At 41.6% G+C, this 22651-nt stretch overlaps 1 protein-coding gene across 1 annotated transcript in view; it reads right to left on the bottom strand.

The window, feature by feature from the left end:
• NRXN3 (neurexin 3) overlaps positions 1–22651 on the bottom strand; it is a 968325-nt gene that overhangs the window by 880352 nt on the left and 65322 nt on the right. The window contains exon 3 of the mRNA XM_066552373.1: positions 3158–3175. Within this exon, the coding sequence (XP_066408470.1) occupies positions 3158–3175 (18 nt within the window). The remainder of the gene's footprint in view (positions 1–3157; positions 3176–22651) is intronic.

The raw sequence follows: 22651 nt of genomic DNA, 5'->3' as shown, positions 1-22651 counted from the left end.
CAAACACTAGTCAGCAGTAAAATCATGACAGCCAAATGTCTAGAACTTAATCTCTTAGCCTCCTCCTCATAAGCATTTAAAAATCTCTCCTGCAATAGGAATAAGCATGGTATGAATAGGAAAAGCACTATTTAAACTCTGACACCACCCTACCTAGGTATCAGTAACAGCCTCCATAATATCAAGGAACCATATTTAGTTCTTTCTCCTCCATATATCCTTCCACAAAAAAAAAAAAAAAAAAAAAAAAAAAAAAAAAAGAGAGAGAGAGAGGGAGAGACAGGAGCATATAACTTTCTCTTTGATCTATTGGCCTTTTTCCAACTACTTATCTTTCAGAAACTATAACACTGGTAAAGAATAGAAGGTGCAAAGAAAGCAGCAGATACTGTGCAGAAGTGACAGAGGCATTCATTCTGGTCTGTGCTGCATGCCACTTCCCAGCCAGGCACTTAACCTCTGTACTAAGGCTCTTAAATCCCATAATATTCGGCCCCAGCAGTCATACCAGGTTGTGAACGAGAGGTGAGGCTGTAGCTATAACCCCAAAGGGAAAACTGAAGTACTGAAAGAAGCTATTTCTCCTCTACATGACACAGCGAGTCAGTGACCCAGTCAAGTGCAGACAGCAACAATCCCAACTCTGTGGCACTGTTCAAAATGTGGTGGTGATGTTTTATTACACTTGCAGAAAGGTGGGCTGACATCTGACAAACTTCTTTTATATGTGAAATAAGCCAGATGGGATCAAGTTGGCTCTTGAGAAGAATATGGCAATGAGCCCCTGTTGCTGGAGTGTCCTGCACAAGCAGAGACTTCACAGCCAGGAAAGGCTTATGGTACACATTTCTGTTTACTTTAAAAATAAACAACCTCTTTGCACCTTGGAGTAACTGCACCCAGCAGAACCCTGAGGTGCCCACTGCTGCCAGCCCCAGCCTATTCACAGCTACCTCCTCTTAGTGGGGAATTAGTTCGAACCAGTCTATTCAACAATAATGAATACTTATTTAATCAATGGGCTCTTTACAACCCTTCTGCTGCCTGTGGGTAGTTACCACAAGCACATAAAATCCCTAATTTGTCTTTCAAACAGTAGATGGTTAAAGTAACCATTTTGATAGGGGCCTGAGGCTCTGTCCTTGCAATATAGATAGCTGGATGGCCAAATAGGTAGAAAGTGTCTGCATAGCTTTGTAGAGGAGAAGTGCAGAGCCAAACCTCCCTGGAGGTCCATGTCACTGCACAATCCCACAGCAGTGCCATGCCCCCTCAAGGGTGAGAGGAACAGAGGGATGAGACTGCCCCGGAGTGAACAGTGACAGAGCCTTGTAATGAGGTATGGGTAATTGTCAGAGTGAAAATATACAGATGATTGACAGAACACATGAAAAAGCATTCATACGTCACTAGAAATCCACATGTGACTAAAATTCCACGAGAAAGCACATACCAGTCCTGAAAACCAGAACATGTGTATGAGCAATGGGAAGAATAGAAAATGCTCATCCAAGCATATAAATCATGAGACTACAGGGCAATAGGGCAGAAGAGCACAGTCAGAGAGCAGAAGGATGGACTGCTCCATGGTGCCCACACTAACAGCAGTAGAGTCCTGTACTGGATGTGCCACCTGTGCTTGGGCTCCTACCAGGGATGCTCTCAGCTCCTGTACACCGGGAGATGAACCTGATATTATTTGAGGCAATGCTCATTACTGGCATAATATAATGTGTCCTACTGGTAGAGGATAGCAAGGCCATGCTTTCCCAACTCACTCATCCTTCTCTGCCACACACATCAACATCTTCAGGATGCTGTGGAGAGACTTGTATCTCAAAGCCTTTGGTGCATGTCCTGTCAGACCCTGCCAAGACAAGAGGAAACAGGAGTTCCTGGACACTTCAGACTGGGGCAGAGCTGGTACAGTTTCAGCCTCGTAGATAACTGAAAAGATCAAAGTTAACAGAGCCTTTCTTTCCAAAGGGTGCCAGGTGACATTTGCCATTCGGCCACTTCTGTTTCCACTGCTGTCAGGTGAGATGCACACAGAATGCAGAAGGTGTCAGCAGAACAAAAAGGTGGCTGATGAGAGAAGCCAAAAGGCTAAATATGCCAGGAAAATACCCAAGTGACAGGCCCTCCCTGCATCTCTCTGAAGTGATGCACAAGATCTGATTATCCAAGTGTAGAAAATAAGCAAATTGAACAGAGAACACATTCCAGATCCAGATAACTCATTCCAGGTTAGGTTTAGCAAAAGTTATGCAGGAAGCTGAGAAGTAAAAGATCTCTGACTTGCCCATAATCCCATTCCAGTCAGGGCAATGATAGGTGTTTTCTTGGGCTCTCGTTTGCATTTAACATAATGACAAAGCAGGTGGAACTGCCCAAGTGTAAAGTAAAAATTAATTTCCAAAGTTTCATTGGCAACAAAATGTGGACTAGAGTAAAGTAGCCTACTCCATCTAACACTTGTAGCTGAAGTTGGGGGACCCTGATACTCTCAACAATGAGCAGCAATCTGAGGAGGGAGGTTTGGAGTTCTCTGTGGTAACATATGCTGTTGTGGGAGAACTGCACATATAAACAAGCATGTGAAACACACATTCATTTTTCCTTTTAAATCATTTGTGCTTTACTGGGAATAAAATTTTGATATCTAAATAAGATCACACATTCAGATTCAGCCAGATATATACTCACTGGTTTATAAAAATGTAAAATAAAACAACAACAAAAACCCCCTTTGTTAGTAGAACTGAAATTCAACATGTTATCAGTGGGAGCAGCAAATGGAGTAGACTGCAGTAGGAGAAAGAAAATGACTAAACTAGACTTTTATGCCAGACTACACAGAGATGTATCAGAAATAAATTGTATATAATGCAGTTTTCAATGCTAGGTTCAACTAGCAATACAAGCAACCATTCTCAATGTCATTTTCATTAAGAAAGCATCCCTTTAACTGACCAACACAATGTAGTCTCTGAAGAGGGAAGTTTGTGACCTTTGCTATGATGAAGGCCTTCTTTCAGCAAAGCCTGTGCAGTCCAGACCTTGTGATGTCCAGCAGGAAGCAGGATGAGACCTGCCTTGGTAACTTACCACCACTCCTTGAGGAACAGCCTTTCAGCTCAGCAAAAGTAACACTTACCTGGAATATGATTGACATCTGTTGAGGTGTGTTCATGGCAAGCAGAAGGGAGAAAAGAAAGAGAAAGAAAGAGAAGAGAAAAAAAGCCATTAGAGATGCACACAGCAACTCAGCATCCTTGCATGGAAATCAATTTCATGCAAAACCAGAAGTAATTAGGTTTGTTTGAAGGCCACCCATCTGCATCCAAGCACGCCGCCATGCAAGGGAGGAGGCACTGGCTCCCTCTCCACTGTGCATGTAAAAGTGAATCCAGCACCATATCTGTCCGGAGAGAGAGTTCCTGGAATCAGATAGAACCAAGCCACATCAGTTCCTGCAAGAATATTAGTTAAAATATTCTATGTTTTTCACACACACAAATGCAAAAGAGAGAAACAAAAACCAACCTGCCTGCAGAAGGCTTCTATAGCACATAAATTCAAGCAAGTTTCCAGAAAAACAGAAATAACCTGCTCCCCTTTTATAAGGGGCCATGTGAATTTATGACCAGGTGTAAGACAAACAACATAGTCCCAAAGTTTAGAAGAGAGCCCAATCCTTTTCATTCTTTCTGCCCACCATCTTCTAAAAAACATCCTTCATTGCAGACAGTAGTAGAAGTGGGGGAGAAGGAAGTGTGCCAGAGCTCTGCACATATTGTCTTTCTCAAGACACTAAATTCAGAAAAGGTGTCATTTGGTACTTTTTCTCTCTGTGGTATAAGACCACTTTTCAGAATCAATCACATAAATTTCAAAATAAATAAGTCATTTAAAAAGGAAGGAGCAAGACTATGTAATTCATAGTATTTCTAACAGAGAAGGCATATATTTGAACGTACTGTCTGTTTTGGGCAGAGCCCACCAATTCCAAAGAAAGTACTTTAACCAAATGCTTCTCATAACTTTTTTAGCATACCATGTTTATTCTTCCTCTGAATAAGCTACATTTATCATAATACCAAGAGGGAGGATCCCATGAAATCTCATAGGATTAGATTAATATTTTCCTTACAAGGAAGCCCCCCCCAAAAAAAAAAACTTGCTTGTGGAAACAGAGAGGCCAGGTCCATAGAAGTCCATAGACAACATTCTCCCCTGGAAGCTTGTACCCTTGTCCAGGAGTTGGGCATTGGTGGAGTTACCACCTTTGCAGTAAGGCTTCAAAGAAATACAGTAATGATTTGGACTACAGATCCCAGACTACTTTTGCCACAAAAGGAGAAGTAGTCTGGGATCCAGGAGCATGACATACTGAGTACACTGGCTTCACACTAAGGTCTAAGGCTATATTCTCCTTCTCCCAGTGTGCCCTCCAATTTCCATCAGTATTCCACCTTCCTGTCCAAACCCACTGTGTTCCTGTGAAACTGGTGCCACTTGTTCTCCTCAGACACTTGCCATTCAGTGGTGAGTGATTCCCGTGCATGCTGCTTCCTGCTTATCACTTTTTAATGGCTCCAAAACCATTTGAGGAAAAGTCTCTGTGGAACATCATCCATGTATCAAGCTGTCCTTTCCTAAGGAGGTGACAACCCAAATAAAACAATGCACAAAGAGGGGAGGGACTGTTGCATCAATTCATTTAAATTCCATAGCTTTTACTAAACACATATGGCAGATCTGATGTGGATTACTTGCTGCCTTTCCTCTTTTAGCCCATAATTGCATCTAAGAACCAGGGTCTAGGCAGGCCTAAGGACACTAAGCATTGAAAGTTAGGGTCTAGGCAGGCCTAAGGACACTAAGCATTGAAAGTTTACCTGAAAGTAATTACTTTTAGGTAGGAAAAGAAAACAAGTGTCAGGTAGCAATGCATGCACTGAGGATGGAAAGCAAAAGAAGGTGATAGCAGGGGCAGAAGGGAGGAGGAGACCCTTAAACACCACTCCAGGATATGAACATGATGACAAAGAATTTACAAGTCCACTGCTAGGAGCAGTCTTAAGCTGATGTGCTGCTTGGGGAAATATCAGTGGCAGTTAGAGATGATCACGTATCTCAGAAGAGGTAGAAGTGATTACCATAAGGTACTGCAAATGTTTCTGATAATCCAGCATCTACTTGAAATGCTATCCTAAGCAGGTAAAAAGTCCTTGACCCATGTTGTCCCCTGAGCCTCCCTGCACACCGGACAATGGAGCAGGCACTGCTGCAGTCCAGGGTACCAATGGGGGCCTGGAACAGCAGAAAGCTTCACCGGGGTGTCTGTGCTCCAGCAGGAAATCTGTGGGGTGGTTGGGAAATAAAAACTATCAGCAGATAGAAAGGGCAAAGGAAAGAGCTGGCCGCAGGTTAGCAAGGGATAAACACACTAAGCAAGTAAGAGAATAGGCAGTGGGCTGTAACTGATACACTGCTTGAAATAATATTTACTTAACTGTGTGAGAATTAAACAGGTCATGAAGGTGTTAACAAGGGAAATGATGAAGTGCTAAAAGCTAACAAGCATCTCTAAAATTTAGTTTCTCAATGGCAAGTAACAGCAAGGGGATTTCTTTTTAGCTGTCTTTTTTTTGTGCCAATGTCCCTAAGAGCAGGCATGCCCCATCCTGACTGATTTGACTCTTAGGGGTTTTTTTTGTACCTTTTTTTTTAAAGTTTCCACCCAAAAAGATTTCTGTATACACTAGTTGCAGCAGTGAAGTCACTGTTTGCATCTCTGTGACACTTCCACAGTACTTACCTACATGGCAGCCCAGGTCATTAGTGTTACTTCCCGTACTAAATGCAGGAGTTCCTTGTATTGCAGACACCCCCCCATGTGGTATCTGCTGGCAAATGCTGATTTCCAAATGGTGAAACTACTTGCTTTTTAGTTTAAAACAACAAGAGAAAGCACTGCTTTCTTTGCAAAGACAAAAAAAATACACAGAGCCAGTCAGTTGTCACAAAAGACCCTACAATAAATACCACTGTGGCATACAAGTGAAACTACTATGCAAGTCACAGACTCACAAAGCACAAAATACTCTGTGTTAGAAGTGACCCACAGGGATCACCAGATCCAACTCCTGGCCCTGCACAGCACCATGCCCAAGAACCACACCATGTGCCGGAGAGCTTTGTCCACATGCTCCTTGAGGTCTGTCAGGCTTGGTGTTGCTCCCTGGGGAGCCTGTTCCAGCACCAAATCAATTTTTTTCACCTGGGTGAAAAAAAAACGTTTTTTAATATTAAATATAAGTCCCCATAGGAAACACGACCACACTTTTGCAGTGTGGAATGTTATTCCACTTTGGTTCACAATTAAAACTCTGGTTGCATATATTGACAAAAGCGACCCACCATACCTTATGGCTGGTGGCTCTACAATTAGGAGACATCTAATGCCTCAAGAAAGGTAAATGACAGAGATGGCATATAGCTAGTGTGACCAGATTTGGGGACCTGAGATGACTCCCCTTCAGACCCTGCCATCCGAGATATTCTTTCAAATTCTCTTGATGTTTTTCTGTTTTGTTTACAATAGGACTGTTTAAAACATGTCCCCATTCTCTCCCTCTTCCATTAGCACTACCTTCCTCCACCTACACAGACCTCCTCCCTGCCACAGGGACTGAGGAGGCAGAGCATTCCAATGAAAGAAGGAGCATGCAGAACTCATAGCCAACAAAAAAATTCAGTGACCATGGGACTGTAGATGGAGGTTTCTCCACTTCCTTCAGCTCAGAGCAGTTCAAACACAGAAAGGTCTGCCTCTTCACGTAAGACAGGGCAGAGCTTGCTTTATCCTAGACACAAGAGTCCATTTATTGCTCCTTCGTAAAGGGCTGAGCCGCAAGCCAGCAGTGTTTGCTTTTGTTCTTTGATTATAATAGCTGTGTTGAAAGAGGGATCAGCAGGGCTGCTGCCTTTGTCTGGTGCAGCCCCAGCCATCTATCTGGGTGGGGTGGAGGATGAAGGGAAGCAGGGAGAACAAAGCAAAATGTTATTATAGCTCAGATCATTTCCATGCCTGTACAGGCAACATCTGAGGTGTTTTTCACCCTAGTTTTTAACACAAAGTTTAGCAAAAAAGAGAAGGTATCGTGACTGCACACTTCTCTCTCCAGCTGGAAGACAAGGACTATACAAACTTTTTGAAGGCACAAGCCCTACCAATACTCATCACCCTGACTTGAAGAGACCTACTTTCACTTCCATCTCTGAAATCCGTTCAATCTTGTCCCCTGCTTTGATGTGCTGTGGACACCTGTCTTCTGGCAGCTGAACTGTGAGCTATTAACTGAATTCACCAGTCACAAACAACCTGGCAGACAGAAGCATCCTAGGTTAAGTGGAAATAAGCACCTAGAAGTGAATGGCACTAAAGTTCTCCAGCATCACTCTTCAGCATTCTCCTATTACTCTCACTCTGAACAGCAGCATACAGAGAGGACTGGGGAGCAGGCAGAAACTGGAGAGAGAAGGAGGGCAAAAGCCATAAAATTTGAGAGGTATTTTTTGTCATAGGAGACCCACTCCCAAATGAGAGGAATTCCAGCTTTTAGACACAAAAATTACCATACTCTGAAGATTATTCAGATATTGACACCTAAAATAGCTTTTCTAAAGTTAGATTTGGCTCTTATCATTCTGCAAATACACAAATGGATATGGGTAGAATCTCTCTGACAGAAGCATGACTGGTTGAGAACTCAGGCACTTAGTTTGACATATTATATATATACACACACATATATATGTATGTGCGTGTATATATATATATATATATATATATATATATATATATATATATATATATATATATAACATAAACCATTCAGACCATAGATTGATGCATTTATGGCAATCAGTGAAATGATTCAAAAGATGTGTGATAAGCCAGCCTGAACTCCTCAAGTGTGGTAGTAAGAGATGTCACCCAGTGACTCAAAACTGGGTGATTACCACCTAAGTGAGCTCTGATGGAACAGTTTAACAATATGAAAAGCTGCATTTTGATTCAGCTGGAAACACCTCAAAATGGCAAAAGCAAATTCCTCACTAAAATGATACTTCATCAAACAGAGTGTTAATTTCACATGCTGATTTGGCAAGTCTCATTTGGTCTCATTCTATCCTAATCTGGTCTGTTAAGGAACAGATAAACACATGGTCCTACTTCAGACGTCCTACAGACTCTTCTTCTTTCTCTTCAGTACACAGTGGTTCAAAACCATCAGGGAGGGTTGCAGCAACTCCAAAACAAATAGCATCTCCATTGTATAAACACCTTATAACAACAATCTGCTTGGGTAAAGATGGGCTCAGTAATGAGATCAGCTTCAAGCATTAGCACATCCCTGGATACAGTGCTCACACTGGACACAGACACTTTGAACACTGTTGTATGTATGGTTAACAAAAACTAAAATCTTGGTTCCATTGAATCCATAAAGGACTTGAAAATTACTTTAAGAGTGTCATGATTTTCATCCTTCGTGTTTGCTTAATATCTTCTGTTTTACACTGGTAGTAGGATGCATCCCTGGTATCCTTCCATGGGATTAATTCGCTAAATATTTAAGTTGCTAAATGTTTAGGATACTGAAACAAATCCAAGACCACTCCAGCCCATGATGTCTGTCACTGAGCAACACACTGGGATCATGAAGAACTTCACAGTACTAGCAGGTGTAGGCCTTATTGTCTCACTCCAGAAGAATAGGACCCTGTAATTTGTGTTAATGGAGTGTTGAACACTTCTGATTTTATTCAGTAGAGATAAGTGGTGACACATACACAAACAAGTTCATTACAATCAATTACATTTCTCTGTATTCTTTGTCCTATGGGATCTCTTAGGCTGCCAGCCTCTTGGGAATAGTATTCACTTGATACATTGCATAGAATTGCATACATTTGTGGTACTGTGCCTTTGCACAGCTAATACTTGGGATCCCAAAGCACTTATTAGCTGTGAATATAGGACTCATTCATCCACTACTGAAAAGCAGCCAGCTCTGAAGTGAAAGAGACAGATGTTTAACAGCTTATAGGAACACCATACAGCAGTTTAGCATGTCAGAATTAGAACAACAAGAATTACTTAAAGAGGCAGAATGAAACTTCGCTGATTCTACTAAAAGTGCTGTGTGATTTTAAAGCACTCATGATTTAAATGAGGTGAAGAGATTTGATTTCAAAACTTATCTGGTTTCAAATCATATCTGAATTACAGTGATTTGAGGCCACCAATCCTTTTCTCCATACTGTGCACATTAATGTTGTGGGCAGCCTCCCCTCATGTGCTTTTGAAGGTGATGTACTTGGACATAGGTCAGTCGACCTCACGTTTGACAGGTCAAAGTACAAGTGAAGGTGAAGTCCAAGTACATCACCTTCTAAAGCACAGGAAATTTGAGTGGAGCCTTTACCTACTAAGCAAAATGGAGACTTTACCTTAGGGGGCCAAGCTTTTTCCTCTCCGGGAACCAAAATACTCAGGCAGAGTGTGTGCTCAAGCTAGCTGGGGAGACATTTGCAAACCACTATGGTTTTGCTACTGTTATGTGGCCATATAGAAAAGGGCTTTCATATCAACATGGTATAGATTGATTAATTATACTTGCTTTCAGAAACTAATGCACAGAGTTACTTGGCTCCAGTAAGAAAAAAAAAATATTGAAAAACAAATTCCTAATAATCCCTCTAATTAACTCTGTGTCATTACTATTCTTAGAAAAAGTTGCTTGCTGATTTCACAGCTTTCAGTGACAGTACCATCCTCTCCCACGCATCCTAGCAAATACACTCACGTGCATTCCTCAGGGCTCAGGCTACATTGCTGGGGGAAAGTCAATAGTAGACCACTACTAGCAAAAATCCAACTGGAATTTAATTACTCAGTGCCCTCCAAACAATCTGTTGATCTTTACTTAAGCTGCCTAGTGCCCGAGCACTCCAGGAGGAAACTTCTCTATGTTTCATCCTAGGTGTTTGGGCACTGGACAAAAGAGAGGATTTGCTCCCTGCTATTTTGCACAACACCCTCATGCATCTACATTCAGCCAGTTATGTTCCCAGTCTTATGGGGATCACAAAGATATAAAACTATATAACTTCTGAAGGGCAGATGCAAGCAGAAAAAAAAGTGTCCTTCATATTCACCATAGAAAGAATGAGAAGAAACTTATGATGATGAAAGAGAAGTTCTGGCTTAATGTCAGAAAAAATTGGTAGGAGCAGGGTAGTGAGGCTCTGGACTATTTTGGCCACTGAGAGCTTGCCAAAAGCATTGAAGACTATTAAGAAAAGACTAGACAAGTATTTCTCATTAATTTTTCAGATTCACCTGAGCTTGTCTTGGAAAGAGTAGTTGGCCCTTGTGACCTTTTCAATCCCATTTTCTATGACTTTATTATTCTAATTCAAAAGACACTCTATCCAGACAATTCCATCAGTAACAACTGCCAGGCATCCTAAGCCAGCAGCTTCACTAATGGAGCAGGGCAGACACCAAAGTCAAGCCTCTTACAGCAGCAATGCACAGGAACTCAGCAAAGAGTCAAAGGAACCAAGAAAAATCACACTACCATTATCAACAGCTTCCAGCAATGAGACTGGTAGAGGTTGTTGCATCATGATCAAAATGCTGATCATTCCTTGATGGACTTCTCCCTCCTTGAACTTGTCAGGTCTATTCTGAAACATGTGAAACTGGTTTTCTTTGTTTATTTAAAACCTGCAACTGGGCATCCCCAAACTGTTGCTTTATAAAATACATGAATAAGCACTTTGTATTCAGCATCTCCATAGCACTCCTGATTATAAATATCTACCTTCACCTCCTGCTTTAGCCACTTCTTTTCTAAATTGAAAAGTGCTGGCCCATCAACATCCTCTGCAGATGGCAGCTGTACTTCACCTGTAGTGAAAAGGCACCAATGTTACCTACATGTCATATATTTTACCTATACACTAGTATATTTTAGCACAGGTCTAAACCCATTAAAAGTCCTTCCCTCTCCTAAGTACCAATATGAACAAAACTCCAATGAGAACAAAGTTATTATTCTCATCAGAAACAAGTTTATGAGTAAGAAATGCAGACTGTGTTTGGACAAATCAGACTAAGATCACCCTACTGCTCCAGCAGTCCTTGTACCTCACCAGAGCCTGGTGCAGATCCAGGCTCCTCCTTCTTTCTCTTAGCAGTATCATGCCTGCAGTCCTATAAAGAGCATTTGATCTGCCTTAAAATCACTTTAAATGCTTGGGCCAAGAACAAGCTATAGCCCCTGTGTGCAGAGAACAAAGTACATTACAGAACAACATGGATGTTCTTGATGGCATGTGCCCAGGTTAGGCACACACACCACACTGTCTCCTCCACAAGCACCACCATTTGTCCTTCAATGTTCTATGCAAACAGCAAAAGTCACCATGTGGTTCATTGTGCTACATGTTGGAAATCACAAAGATTTTCCACCTAAGGGGCCACTCACAGGGAAAAAAAAAAAAGGACTAAATGACTTTCCTGCCTTTAGCTACAATATTTGTAAGGCATTCGTATATTAGGAACAGTGGCATGGTCACATACAAAGTTGTTTTTCAATTTTCTTAGGTAAAGAGAGGAAGATGATTTCTCTTTACTTCCCAGCTTGGATGAAACAAGAACCTAAGACCTTCTAAAAGCATACAGGCATACTTCTATGTCACACTTCTATATCATTACCTAGGCATCTCTGTATGTGCTCCACTCTTCCATCTCTGTATCCACACTTATGGCTGGAAACTCCTATTCTCATTCAGATTTCCATTCATGGTGAAAAGCGTCACACTGTTTGAAAAGCCTTTCAAAAACTATTTGCAACATCCCCATGGGCAGTTGCTTCCTCATGTTTTAATTACAATTGAAACTATCTTCCCATTACAAGTCAAATTTTCTCTTGACTTTAACAAGAACTAAATCAATTAATGTGACATTCAGGGGCCACATCATGTCATAGCAATACTTATTCTTGTAAGCTCGAGGTGACACACAGGAGATCTTAGGGACACAGGAGTCAGTTTCTCTCCAATGGTCTTCTTGTTTCAATCGATTTAGGCATCAGGAAAATATGGCAACTGGATGACTGCCCCTAAATGAAATACCCTCCCTGTCAGGAATGCCTTCCCTGGATTCACCATCATAGCTACTTCTTCTCTGACCTCTCAGATCCAGCAAAGGCAATTCTGCTAGGAGGTTAGCAGGACAAAGACAACCAAGAGCCTGATGATGCTGATGCACAACAGTGGAGTTTGCTAAGATGACCACCATGAAAATTAACTTAATTTTAAGTAGCCTTGTAAACATACATGAAAAATTGAACTAGCCATATGACCCAAGAAACTAAAACTAGTTTCATTGCTGACAATCTGCAATCTGCTCAAAGCACTGAAACCAGGCCCATGGTGTTTCACCATTGTCCACATCACCTGCAAGGCCGACACAGAGACTGGAAACTGAGGCATTGCCCACCATATCCCACAAGAAAGGATGTCTCCTGCTGTTGAGGAAGAGCCTGCACACATGCTAAGGATTTTCATCTTTGTCCTGTTCTCAAAACATCACCATGACAGCTACAAAAGGCATTTACTACTGCCAAATCCATTGTAAATTGTGCTGCCTCTTTTCCTTTTTTATCATCTAAAAAATGACAGATGGAAATGAACTTTGGCCATATTTCCTATGACATATACATCAATGAGAATATCCAATAAATAGTAACACAAAGAACAAAAAAAGGAGTTGACCCAAGGAGATTTGGGGGGGGGGATTATAAGTAAGCAGAGAAAGGTTTGTTAAGCCTATGAAATGGCCCAAGTTATAATCTATTTTCTGTACCCAGTCTTGGAATTAATAAAACAAATCCCTTGATACGTCTGACAGAGTTATTAGAGAGTGTTAATATTCCTCTCAGAGCAATCTGAAAAGGTAGAGCTGGAGGCACAGAATGCTGTGACTAGTCTAGTCAAGCAAGGGTGGACAAAGAAGGGGATCCCTTCTTCAAACCCACCTGACTCTCACTGTCAACACTGCTTATTCCTGCCCAGCCTACTCTACCAAGTGTTAGAAGCTGTAGAACAAAAGGCAAAGCTACACAGAGGAAAACTCCCCAACCCCACTTTTCAATCTGACATGAGGCAGGAAGAGAGACAGACACTGTGCCACTGGTTGAGCCTTGGGATGCCTGAGCCCTTCCCTGCTCACAGCAGGCTGGGGGGTCAGGCCATAGAAGGGAGAACATCCTGTATCTCTGGTCTCAGAGGACAGCCTGAGCTCTGAAGGAGCAGCAGCTCATGCAGGCTTGCAGGGCAAGGAATCTTCATTTACCTGGTTACACCTGGTATTTACCAGTGCCATATGCAAACACTCTTTGTGCTGCATCACAGCATCCCAAGGCCCAAATGCCATATTACATCCATCTGCAAGACCTCCCAGAAAAATCAAGAGGTGACTTTTTCTGCATTTTCTCCAGCAGGCTTTGTCCAGGCTTTGCTATTGTATTGTCAGTATCATGGAACCTCTTTGTTGGAAGGTCTAAGTAAATTATTAGCATTTCACCACCAAATCCAGATCATTTAATATTATACACGTCACCAGCATTCCTCAGAATATACATCTGTTCTTGAAAAACTGAGCAAGGCAGTGGGATAAAACTCCTACTTTATTTCTCAATACTGATTATAGCTAATGAAGAATAAAATCTAGGTTTGTTACAGGATTTAGACAGCATTAATTTGGAATTCAGTTCTGTATTGGGTGCCTTGCAGAAAATAGCATATTCAAGGAGTTAGTGAACTCAACCAGACCATGTCTGTTCTGTTGACCTTGTACTTGGGGCTTCAGAAGCCCACACATCAGCAGCAGCAGTCACTGCAAGAGCTTGCTGGAGTTCCCTTTGCCATGGGATGTTACAACAGAAATAAAACCCTAACTCATCAAGAAAAGATAAGTGATTCCATTTGCTACACAAAATAAAAGGTACTACAGCATGGGAAGAAGAAGGAAAATCCATTCAAGGTGGATGATATCCAAGGTGCATTTGATGGAGCATGAAAGCAGGACTCCAAGCCTCTGAAGTGACAAAAAAATTACTTACTATCCATATTCTTCTTTTTATTGTATCTTATTACAATCTCTATTTTATTACACCATTTGGTTTTAAGCCTTTTTATTTAGATCCAGAAAAATCCCTGCACACTATCTCACACACAGCTGCTTCCCAGCACTAAAGGAGAGACTCATCAAAAAAGGCAGGCACAGTTCTGGTCAGCCACTTGGTGCCATCAGGTGCTAAGATTTGTGCTTCAGTAGGTCTCTTCACCAAGGAACTACTCACAATCTCCTGTTTTAGACACTCATCTCCCTGAATTGCTTAAAACCATTGTCTTGAAATTTACTTGCTGTCTATAATGCACTAAGCATGCCTCTGGATCTGGTGTAAGTATCAATTATTGATTTGCTCACTCCAATTCCAATTAGGATGGAGTTCCAATGTGCCTGAAAAATGAGAACTCAATTTATTCCACTATAAAAATATATAGTGCACGCTCCTCCAATGTACAAAAATCATCCTAAATACAGCAATGAGTAATCAGAAGAAATGCATCTTCTTTTCCTCTCCTTTCTACACTTACATATAATTTTTAGAGTATGTGTTAATGGGTTTTATATTCCATGTTATTGCTGTATTTGCTGCTACAATATATATATTTAAATAAAACAGAAGTCATCAGGAGGTTCTATTGGAAGCATTTGCCTTGTTTATTGTTGAAAGGCGCTGCTTGGAAAAGAGTAACTGCTGACTTCACTAAATGTGAAACATAATGACAGGAAACAGCTGCATTCTGCATCTTTCAAAATGCTAAATTTTCTTGTGTGATTGTCTAAATGTAGACCTGCAGCCTAGAGCAGAATCTATGCAGATGCAGGCCCAAGTGCATAATCACAGGACCTCATACCCACTGAATTCAGCAGATGTCTCTCTTCATTGAATGGACTAGGCCCAGGCCCCTAAAATTAACAGCATTCAAACACAGGAAAAAAATGTTTGTTTTTTCTTTTGATTAATGTGTTAACATAATACACATAAGCTCATATCCAGAAAAACAGAAAACAGAGAGGGTGTAGGAAAAAGGTGTACATCTTTTTGGTACTGAAAAAAATAATGGTTTAAAATCTCTACTCTTTTTAAATCTGTGGAAAAGAGTGCATGAAATAAAGCTTCCATGCTCATTATCTCAGATTTTTTTATAAAAAAGACACTGCTGAACAGTATGAAGCCTCCAAGCCACCACTTCAAATCCACTGTAAGTCAATAAAGATTCAAAGTTATTCCCAGCTAGCAGTCTTTCCATAACCTAAGTGGAAACACATGAATAGACTCCTCAATTCATCTGCTGGGTCATTTCTGAATCCAGAAAATCCACCATCAATAACTGACTTCCAACAGTACACAAATCTGTTGAGCACTGTCTCAACTGTGAGGGCACAACCCCCCTTCCCACCAAGAAGAGTACCAAACACAGTGTCAGACACTAGCACTGATACCTCAGCTGGGTCTCAAGCACAAAAAGAATGCAATTTAGTCTCTTATTCCTAAATGCCATCCCTTTGCAGAAAATTTCCACCAGATGCTTGTTACATGAGTAAAAGCCAGTACCTCTCCTCCAGGAACTCGTATTACTCACCAGCCAGGATGCAGCTCTATGTGCTCATGCACTAAAATAATGGAAAAGGAAAGTCTTACAATCTGCAGCATACATCAGGCTATTCCAGAGTGTCTGTACTTCCATGTCTGATGAGGTCAAAGAGAGCCACAGCCCCTTTTTATTCCCTGAGCAATTCAGGGTTTGTAACTGCAGCATGAACCAGGGAAAGCCATTTAGCTTGCTCTGATTATATCTTAAAGAGCCTCATTCACTGCCAGGTGAGTAATCAGTCCCACACTTAAAGAGCTAATAAAAACTTCCTTCACTAGGAAAACACTGCCCTGAAATAAAACAATAGCAATTAGGGAAAAGAGATGCAATTCATCTTTAGATTTCAGTGATCGTCATAAGTTGCTGAGGAATTTGGAAGAGGGATAGTACCTTCTTTTCTATGCCTTCTAATTACTAAAAGGGTAATATCTCTTCTCTCCTCTTCAGGAATATGTCAGTAAGGATCCCACTAGAAATTGCTGGAAAGCAGTAGCCTTCCAGGATGGTAGGAGAAATTATTTTACCTGCATCAAGGAGTGATTGTAGGACAGTATTCCTGAAATGGCATCTGACCAAGCTGAGTTTTCAAAGAAATAACGAAATTAAAAATTTTGATTATTCTGTATTGTCACCTCACAACATGATGTAGAAACAGGTACTAACATGGCCTTTTGAGTTCACAGAATTACAAAGTAGTTGAGGTTTGAAGGGACACTCATGACCATCAATTCTGACTGCCCAACTCCCCTAGGTCAAAGTAGACCAAATTGCTCAGGACTTTAACTAGTCAGGCTTTTACTGTGTTCAAACATGGAAGACCTTGCAACATCTGGTGAAGTGAGCCTGGATATGCAAAACAGGACATACATTTAAAGAGAGCTGATAAATTCTGGTACACATTCATATAAAATGGAAGAAGGAAGGAGGAGTGGAGGGCATTTAGACATCTAGACAAGTATGACAATCCAAACACTGTCATTTGGTAAAAGATGAGCAGGTAAATCATTGCCTTGTACCACCTAACCCTGGATATTAGGCAGCATACATAGGGAAGTAATAAAAAACTCCACAGTTGCAAAAATAGGCCAATAGAAACCTACCACATGCAGTACATAGAGAAGCAGATGAAGCACTTGCTATCTTCCCTTGTAACAAGTCGGTCATGGAATATTTGTATTAGGAAAATGTACAGAAGGAGATTTATAAGGACTTTTTTCAGCAGCCACCAGCTGCTGGTTATCAAAAGTCTGGTGAGGAAGCCTGCCAGCTTGGAGGTATAGAGCAACAGGATTAATATTTGATCCAGATACTGATGACTTTCCAGTGAGAGAACAATTGAGTGCATCTTCCTGGCTGCTTATGTCATGTTGCATTTTAAGGACATTTTGCTTATCAGCCATGCCACAACCACAACAGAACCCTATAAAAGAAGCAGAAACACTGCGTAGACCAGCCCTGAGTACTTTCTAATCCAGGATATTATTGTAGCTTCATCTCCTTCCCAGAGCACAGCACTCACCACTGCAGACAGCTCAAGTGTCTATCTGTGCCTTACAGTGATATTGCCCTGTTTCTATTGCCCATGGAGTAGTCATGGCCATTGTCACTGCAGTGAGGACAATAAGGAATATTCTTTTTCTCCAGGATTAGCCATAAGAATTTGAGGTAAAAACATGCGATCCCATTGTTTTATGGTGCCTAGAATATATTGAATATATTACCTTGGTCATGTTCTAGAAGGCCACAGGTGAACTCTAACAAATAGCATCAGTTCTGCACACCATCATTTGAGAAGCACCAATTCCTTCTCAACAGCGTAATACAACTTAAACCCTAGAGAAAAAGTAGCTATCCAAGAGGGGATATTGCCTATCAGCCATAATGTCCATGAACTTCAATAGCTTGTTATGAGTGAAAGAGAAACTGTTGTAGCTTCTATCTACCAGGGAAGTGGATCACTATTCTACTCCAAATGCTGAACCCCTTAAAGTAACATGAAAAGTAAGGTAAAAAAAAAAAAAAAAATAGGCCTTATATGACGAACACTGAGGTCAACAGGATCACTCCAAGGTATATCCCACAGACTTAAGCTTGGTGAGGTCAAAGACCCACTTCACTAGTCTGTACCTCACACAGAAGACAGTACATGTGCATCTGCTGGGTTCGTTCAGACCCACAAGAGGGAAACAACCTCCCTTATTATTTGGCATAATGGAGCATGAGCAAAAGCCACTTCTTCACTCCTACATAGTCTCTTGAATGACTCACAAAGAAAGCAACACCCACTTCTATTGGGGCACGCTTTCTTAGGAGTGACACCCTGAAAAAGAAGGGGGGAAAGATATAAAAGATTAAACTGGTCAAGTAGCTACAGCCATACTGAATTTACAAAAGAGGGTGAGTCTGTTTCCAAAGATTTATTCACTAAACTCTGAAAGTACTCCTAATCACCACTGAAAATGTTCAGGTGAATAATGTGTGTGGGCTGTATTATCAGGGAAGAAGACAACTCTTATCCACCAATATCTCACTGAACTTCAGGTTGGAAAGAAAGTTAAATCTATTGACCTGAGAATTGCATTCACTGCAATTCAATGATAAAATGAAAAACCCTAGAAAAGACAAGTTGGGCTTTTGGATATTTCAGAACATTCAGTCCAGTTCTGAATTACAGCTATGAAGTCTCAAGTGAGCATTAGCAGTGCTTTCTCACTAGATTTTACTCTTCACAGTCTTTCTCCATACCAGTATGGAAAGACATTTTCCATTGTCTCAAATGCAACGACCACCTTCTAACTGACTTCAGATCCCTCAGCAGTGCACAGCCTCATGGCATATACAGTATCACTGGTTTGCTGGATACTGGCCAACTACTGTCTATTTCTGTCAAGGTCTGAGGCAGGACCTTTGCAATCATCTTAGAAAATACAGGACTTGGCTCCACTACCAATGATGATCAAGACCGCCTTGGTGCTGCTGTGTCAGCCCATAAGTGACATCAGCCCTGGCTGTTTTCTGTCTGCTATAGTTTCCACGTGAGTCTTTGCTTTCCTGTCTGCTACACTAGGCACTGAATGAAGCCACCTCATTTGGGAGCAGGAGGCCAGAGCTTGTCTCCAACAGGACCTTCAAAAACTGCTCCAGCAGATGGAGCTTTTACCTTGTATCTTGCAATTTACAGTTTTGTGGAAAATGACAAGTCAGGCATCTGCTCTTTTCTGAAATTCCACACAAAAGAGAAACTTGTTGCATTCATCCCCTGTAAAGATTAATCCTGGAAAATACACAACTCTTAAAACTGGCAGGGCTTTGAATCCAGAGAGGTCAGGAGGAGTCAGTTCAGACAGATGGCCTTGGAGATAAGAGAGATGAGTATTTTCTCAGAAATTAGTTTTGTTTGAGTGCATTAGCAATGTTCCATTATCTAGTTCTCTATCCTAAGGCCTGGAGGGAAATGAAAGAAGGTCACATCACCTTTCCATCATCCTATTAAAAGAAAGGGAGATCCAAAGTTCCTACATCTCTTCTAATTTCATTTATGAGGAATGTGTAGGCCAAATAGGATCCATACTGACATCTAAAGACCTAGAAGATTTCACTCCTCAAAGCCAAGAGCAGAGGAATAAGAAAAAAAAAAAAAAGACTGTTGTAGGAAAAAGAAGATTCATGCATCACTGCATTCTTCTTTTATTTGGCAAGATTCTTGGAACACATTTGTCACAGGCTAGGAAGGTGTGAAGAGTGTGTCGTGTGTCTCTAGTATCAGGTGGCAAATTCCAGCAAGGGAATCAGGTGTCAAAAGGACGGAGATTTAAATTATGTTCATGGAAAAGATCCTCAAAGATGTGGACACTTGACCCAGCTGAAGACAAATACTAGAATGCAAACATGGAAGTGCAGCTTTCCCTTCCAACTGAGTGTCTTGAAAGCTGATCAGTTTTCCATGCTTGGACAGCTTTCCTGCTACAATCACACAGCAGGACTGGGTTTTCCCTTGCTGACTCGCTCTCTTTCTCTCCAGTTGCAAATCCCAGCCCCCAGCTTTCCCTCAGAAAGACAGTTTTGCCTCCCAGTGCCAGTTTGCAAAAGCCAGCCTGGCCAGTGGCAGCCAGGAGGCTCTTCCCCTGCTAGCCATGATCATCTTGACAGTTCTGCTTTCTCCTCACATCATCCATCATCTCTCTCACTGCACCTCCCCACCCTGGAAGCAGCCTCCTCCATCTACCACTTTAGGGTTGGGGGCAAGAACAACAATGATCAATGCCAAAGTCAGAGCACATACTCCTTCCTTCCTTCTCCCACTAGATTGATAAGGCAAACAGAGCCAGGGTCAAGTCTGGATGGGACAATTAGGCCGGAGAAAAAGCTGTGAAAAGCAGCAGAACCATAAGCTGCTCATACAAAAAATCAGCTCATACTTCTGCTCTGAGAAAGGAACAGCTGGAGTGTTGATGTTTAGGTGTGATTTGGCTTAGAAAAGACTGCTAGAAAGATTTAAGGAAAAGATTCACATAGTCACAGGTCTGCACATCACTTTCCAAGCATCCATCATGGAGATAATAGCTGTACAAATACATCTGAGTCTGGACTGGCCACTTGCTTCTGTGTGCGTATCTTGGGATCCAGTTTGACAGCGCTACCAACAAATGTCACTCCTGATCTTGGGATTGCCCATTTGTTTAGATCTGTTTCCTTCTGGCCTAGTTCTGATGATGAGTTTTATTGCAGACATAAAGGAATTTCACTGATGTGGTTCTTCACAGCACCAACAATTAATTTGTTGTGCATTGCACTAAAATAATTCATACATGCTTACAGCTTCAAACAATTTAATTTAAACAGCTTCCACAATAAATGCCAGTCAGAATTGTTAGTTACCCTGAACAGAAGAGTCCTACTCATACTCCTGTATGCTATGCAGTAAAATGGAGTACTGCTGGAGGACACCATGGTTAAATGCAGTTTATCACAATTACATAGAAAATAAGAGAGCACTTTTGGGCTAAAGAGCATCTAGTCATGTTTCCTCATTATGTTATTGTTTCCAACATAAGCACAATGTCATCATGCCCCATCTGCCACCATCTACATTCCACACTGAACTTGCTGCTCACTTGGGCAACTGTTCTTTGCAAGGCAACTTTGTTTTCAAGGGTAACATTAGAAATGGGGCATACTGGAACCATTTTTAGTGTCTAAAGAAGAGATTTTTGGGGAACAAACACAGAAAAAAGAACTCTTAAAAAATTTAAGCTGCTCAAAGTGAGTAAAGCTAATAAAAGAAAAGGTCTTTTCAGGAATCCATTTTTCCATGGGACTTTGTCTCTGCTCCTGTCTTGGACAGGTGTACCCTTTGCTAGGTAAAAACCTGGGTGGCAAAGCTCCAAGAGTGGGAGTCAATGGAGTTATATCCAGATGGTAGCCGGTGACGAGTGGGGTTCACCAAGCTCTGTATTGGGACAAGTTGTGTTAAGTATTTTTATCAATGATCTGGATGAGGGGATCAAGTGCAGCCTTACTTTGCAGAAGACACCGAGTTTGGTGGGAGTGTTGATCTGCTGGAGGGCAGGAAGGATCTGCAGGGGAATCTGGATGGGGTGGATTGATGGGCTGAGGCCAATGGTATGAGGTTTAACAAGGCCAAGTCTCGGGTCCTGCATCTGCATCTCAACAACTCCATTTCCTCACTGCAGGCTGGGGGAAGAGTGACTGGAAAGCAGCCCAGAGGAAAAGGACCTGGGGGTGCTGGTCAACAGCAGCTGAACATGAGCCAGAATGTGCTCAGGTGGCCAACAAGTTCAGCAGCATCCCGGCCTCTCTCAGCAATAGTGTGGCCAGCAGGAGCAGGGCAGTGACTGTTCCCCTGTACTGGGCACTCTTGAGGCCACGACTCAAGTCCTGTGTTCAGGTCTGGGACACTAACTACAACAAAGACATTGAGGTGCTGGAGCATGTCCAGAGAACAGAGCTGCTGAAGGTCTGGAGAGTAAGTCTTTGGAGAAGCAGCTGAGGGAGCTGGGGGAGAGAAAAAGCCTGTAGAAGAGGAAGCTCAGGTGAGACCTTATCCCTCTCTACTATTACCTGAAAGTAGATTTGGCCTAGGGGAGAATTGGCCTCTTCTCTCAAGTAACAATTGATAGGATGAGAAGACAGAGTCTCAAGCTGTGCCAGGGGACATTCAGGTTGGATATTAGGAAAAATTTTCTTTACAGAAAGAGTTTTCAGTGCCAAGCACTGAAACAGGCTGCCAAGGTAAGTGAAAGAGTCACCATCACTTGAGGTAGATGTAGCACTTAGTGGCAGGTTAGTGGTTGGACTTGATGATCGTGGATGTCTTTTCCAACCTAAATGAGTCTATGAAAATAACCAACAAAACAAAGAAGTCAAATTGAAAACTCTTCTTTCTTCATCACATATGAACAACCTTCTATACAATCAGTTCTGCTCAGCTGGAAGTTCAGCACAACAGAGTCCTGCCTTCAGTGGTTCATTGGAGCCACTCCAGTCTGGAACAAAGTTTTTCAGTGAAACTTACTGTTTCTATGGACAATGAAGGCTGGACAGAAACAGAAGGTTATACGAGAGCCTAACCTTTGCAGGTTTGAAGAAATTCAAAGGGAGGGGAAATGTAAAGCCATACTTTCTCCTATCACCTTCCATCCAAGGGTATGTTCAGTCATGTATTCAAATATTTGAAATTAGTCTTACATTTTGGTATTTTAAATGAAATTATAAACCCTTTCTCTACTGGAAACATTTAGAGGAACTGGATCCTGTCTTGAAAAGTTGTATCGGAGCACACATAAACCACAGACAGGCAAAACCATCTAAATTTTTT

The sequence above is a fragment of the Molothrus aeneus genome, chromosome 6, assembly GCF_037042795.1.
Source record: "Molothrus aeneus isolate 106 chromosome 6, BPBGC_Maene_1.0, whole genome shotgun sequence".
In the NCBI taxonomy this organism is placed as follows: Eukaryota; Metazoa; Chordata; class Aves; order Passeriformes; family Icteridae; genus Molothrus; species Molothrus aeneus.
Note: the sequence above shows the minus strand (reverse complement) of the source record. Positions and strands in the feature narration are given on the sequence as shown.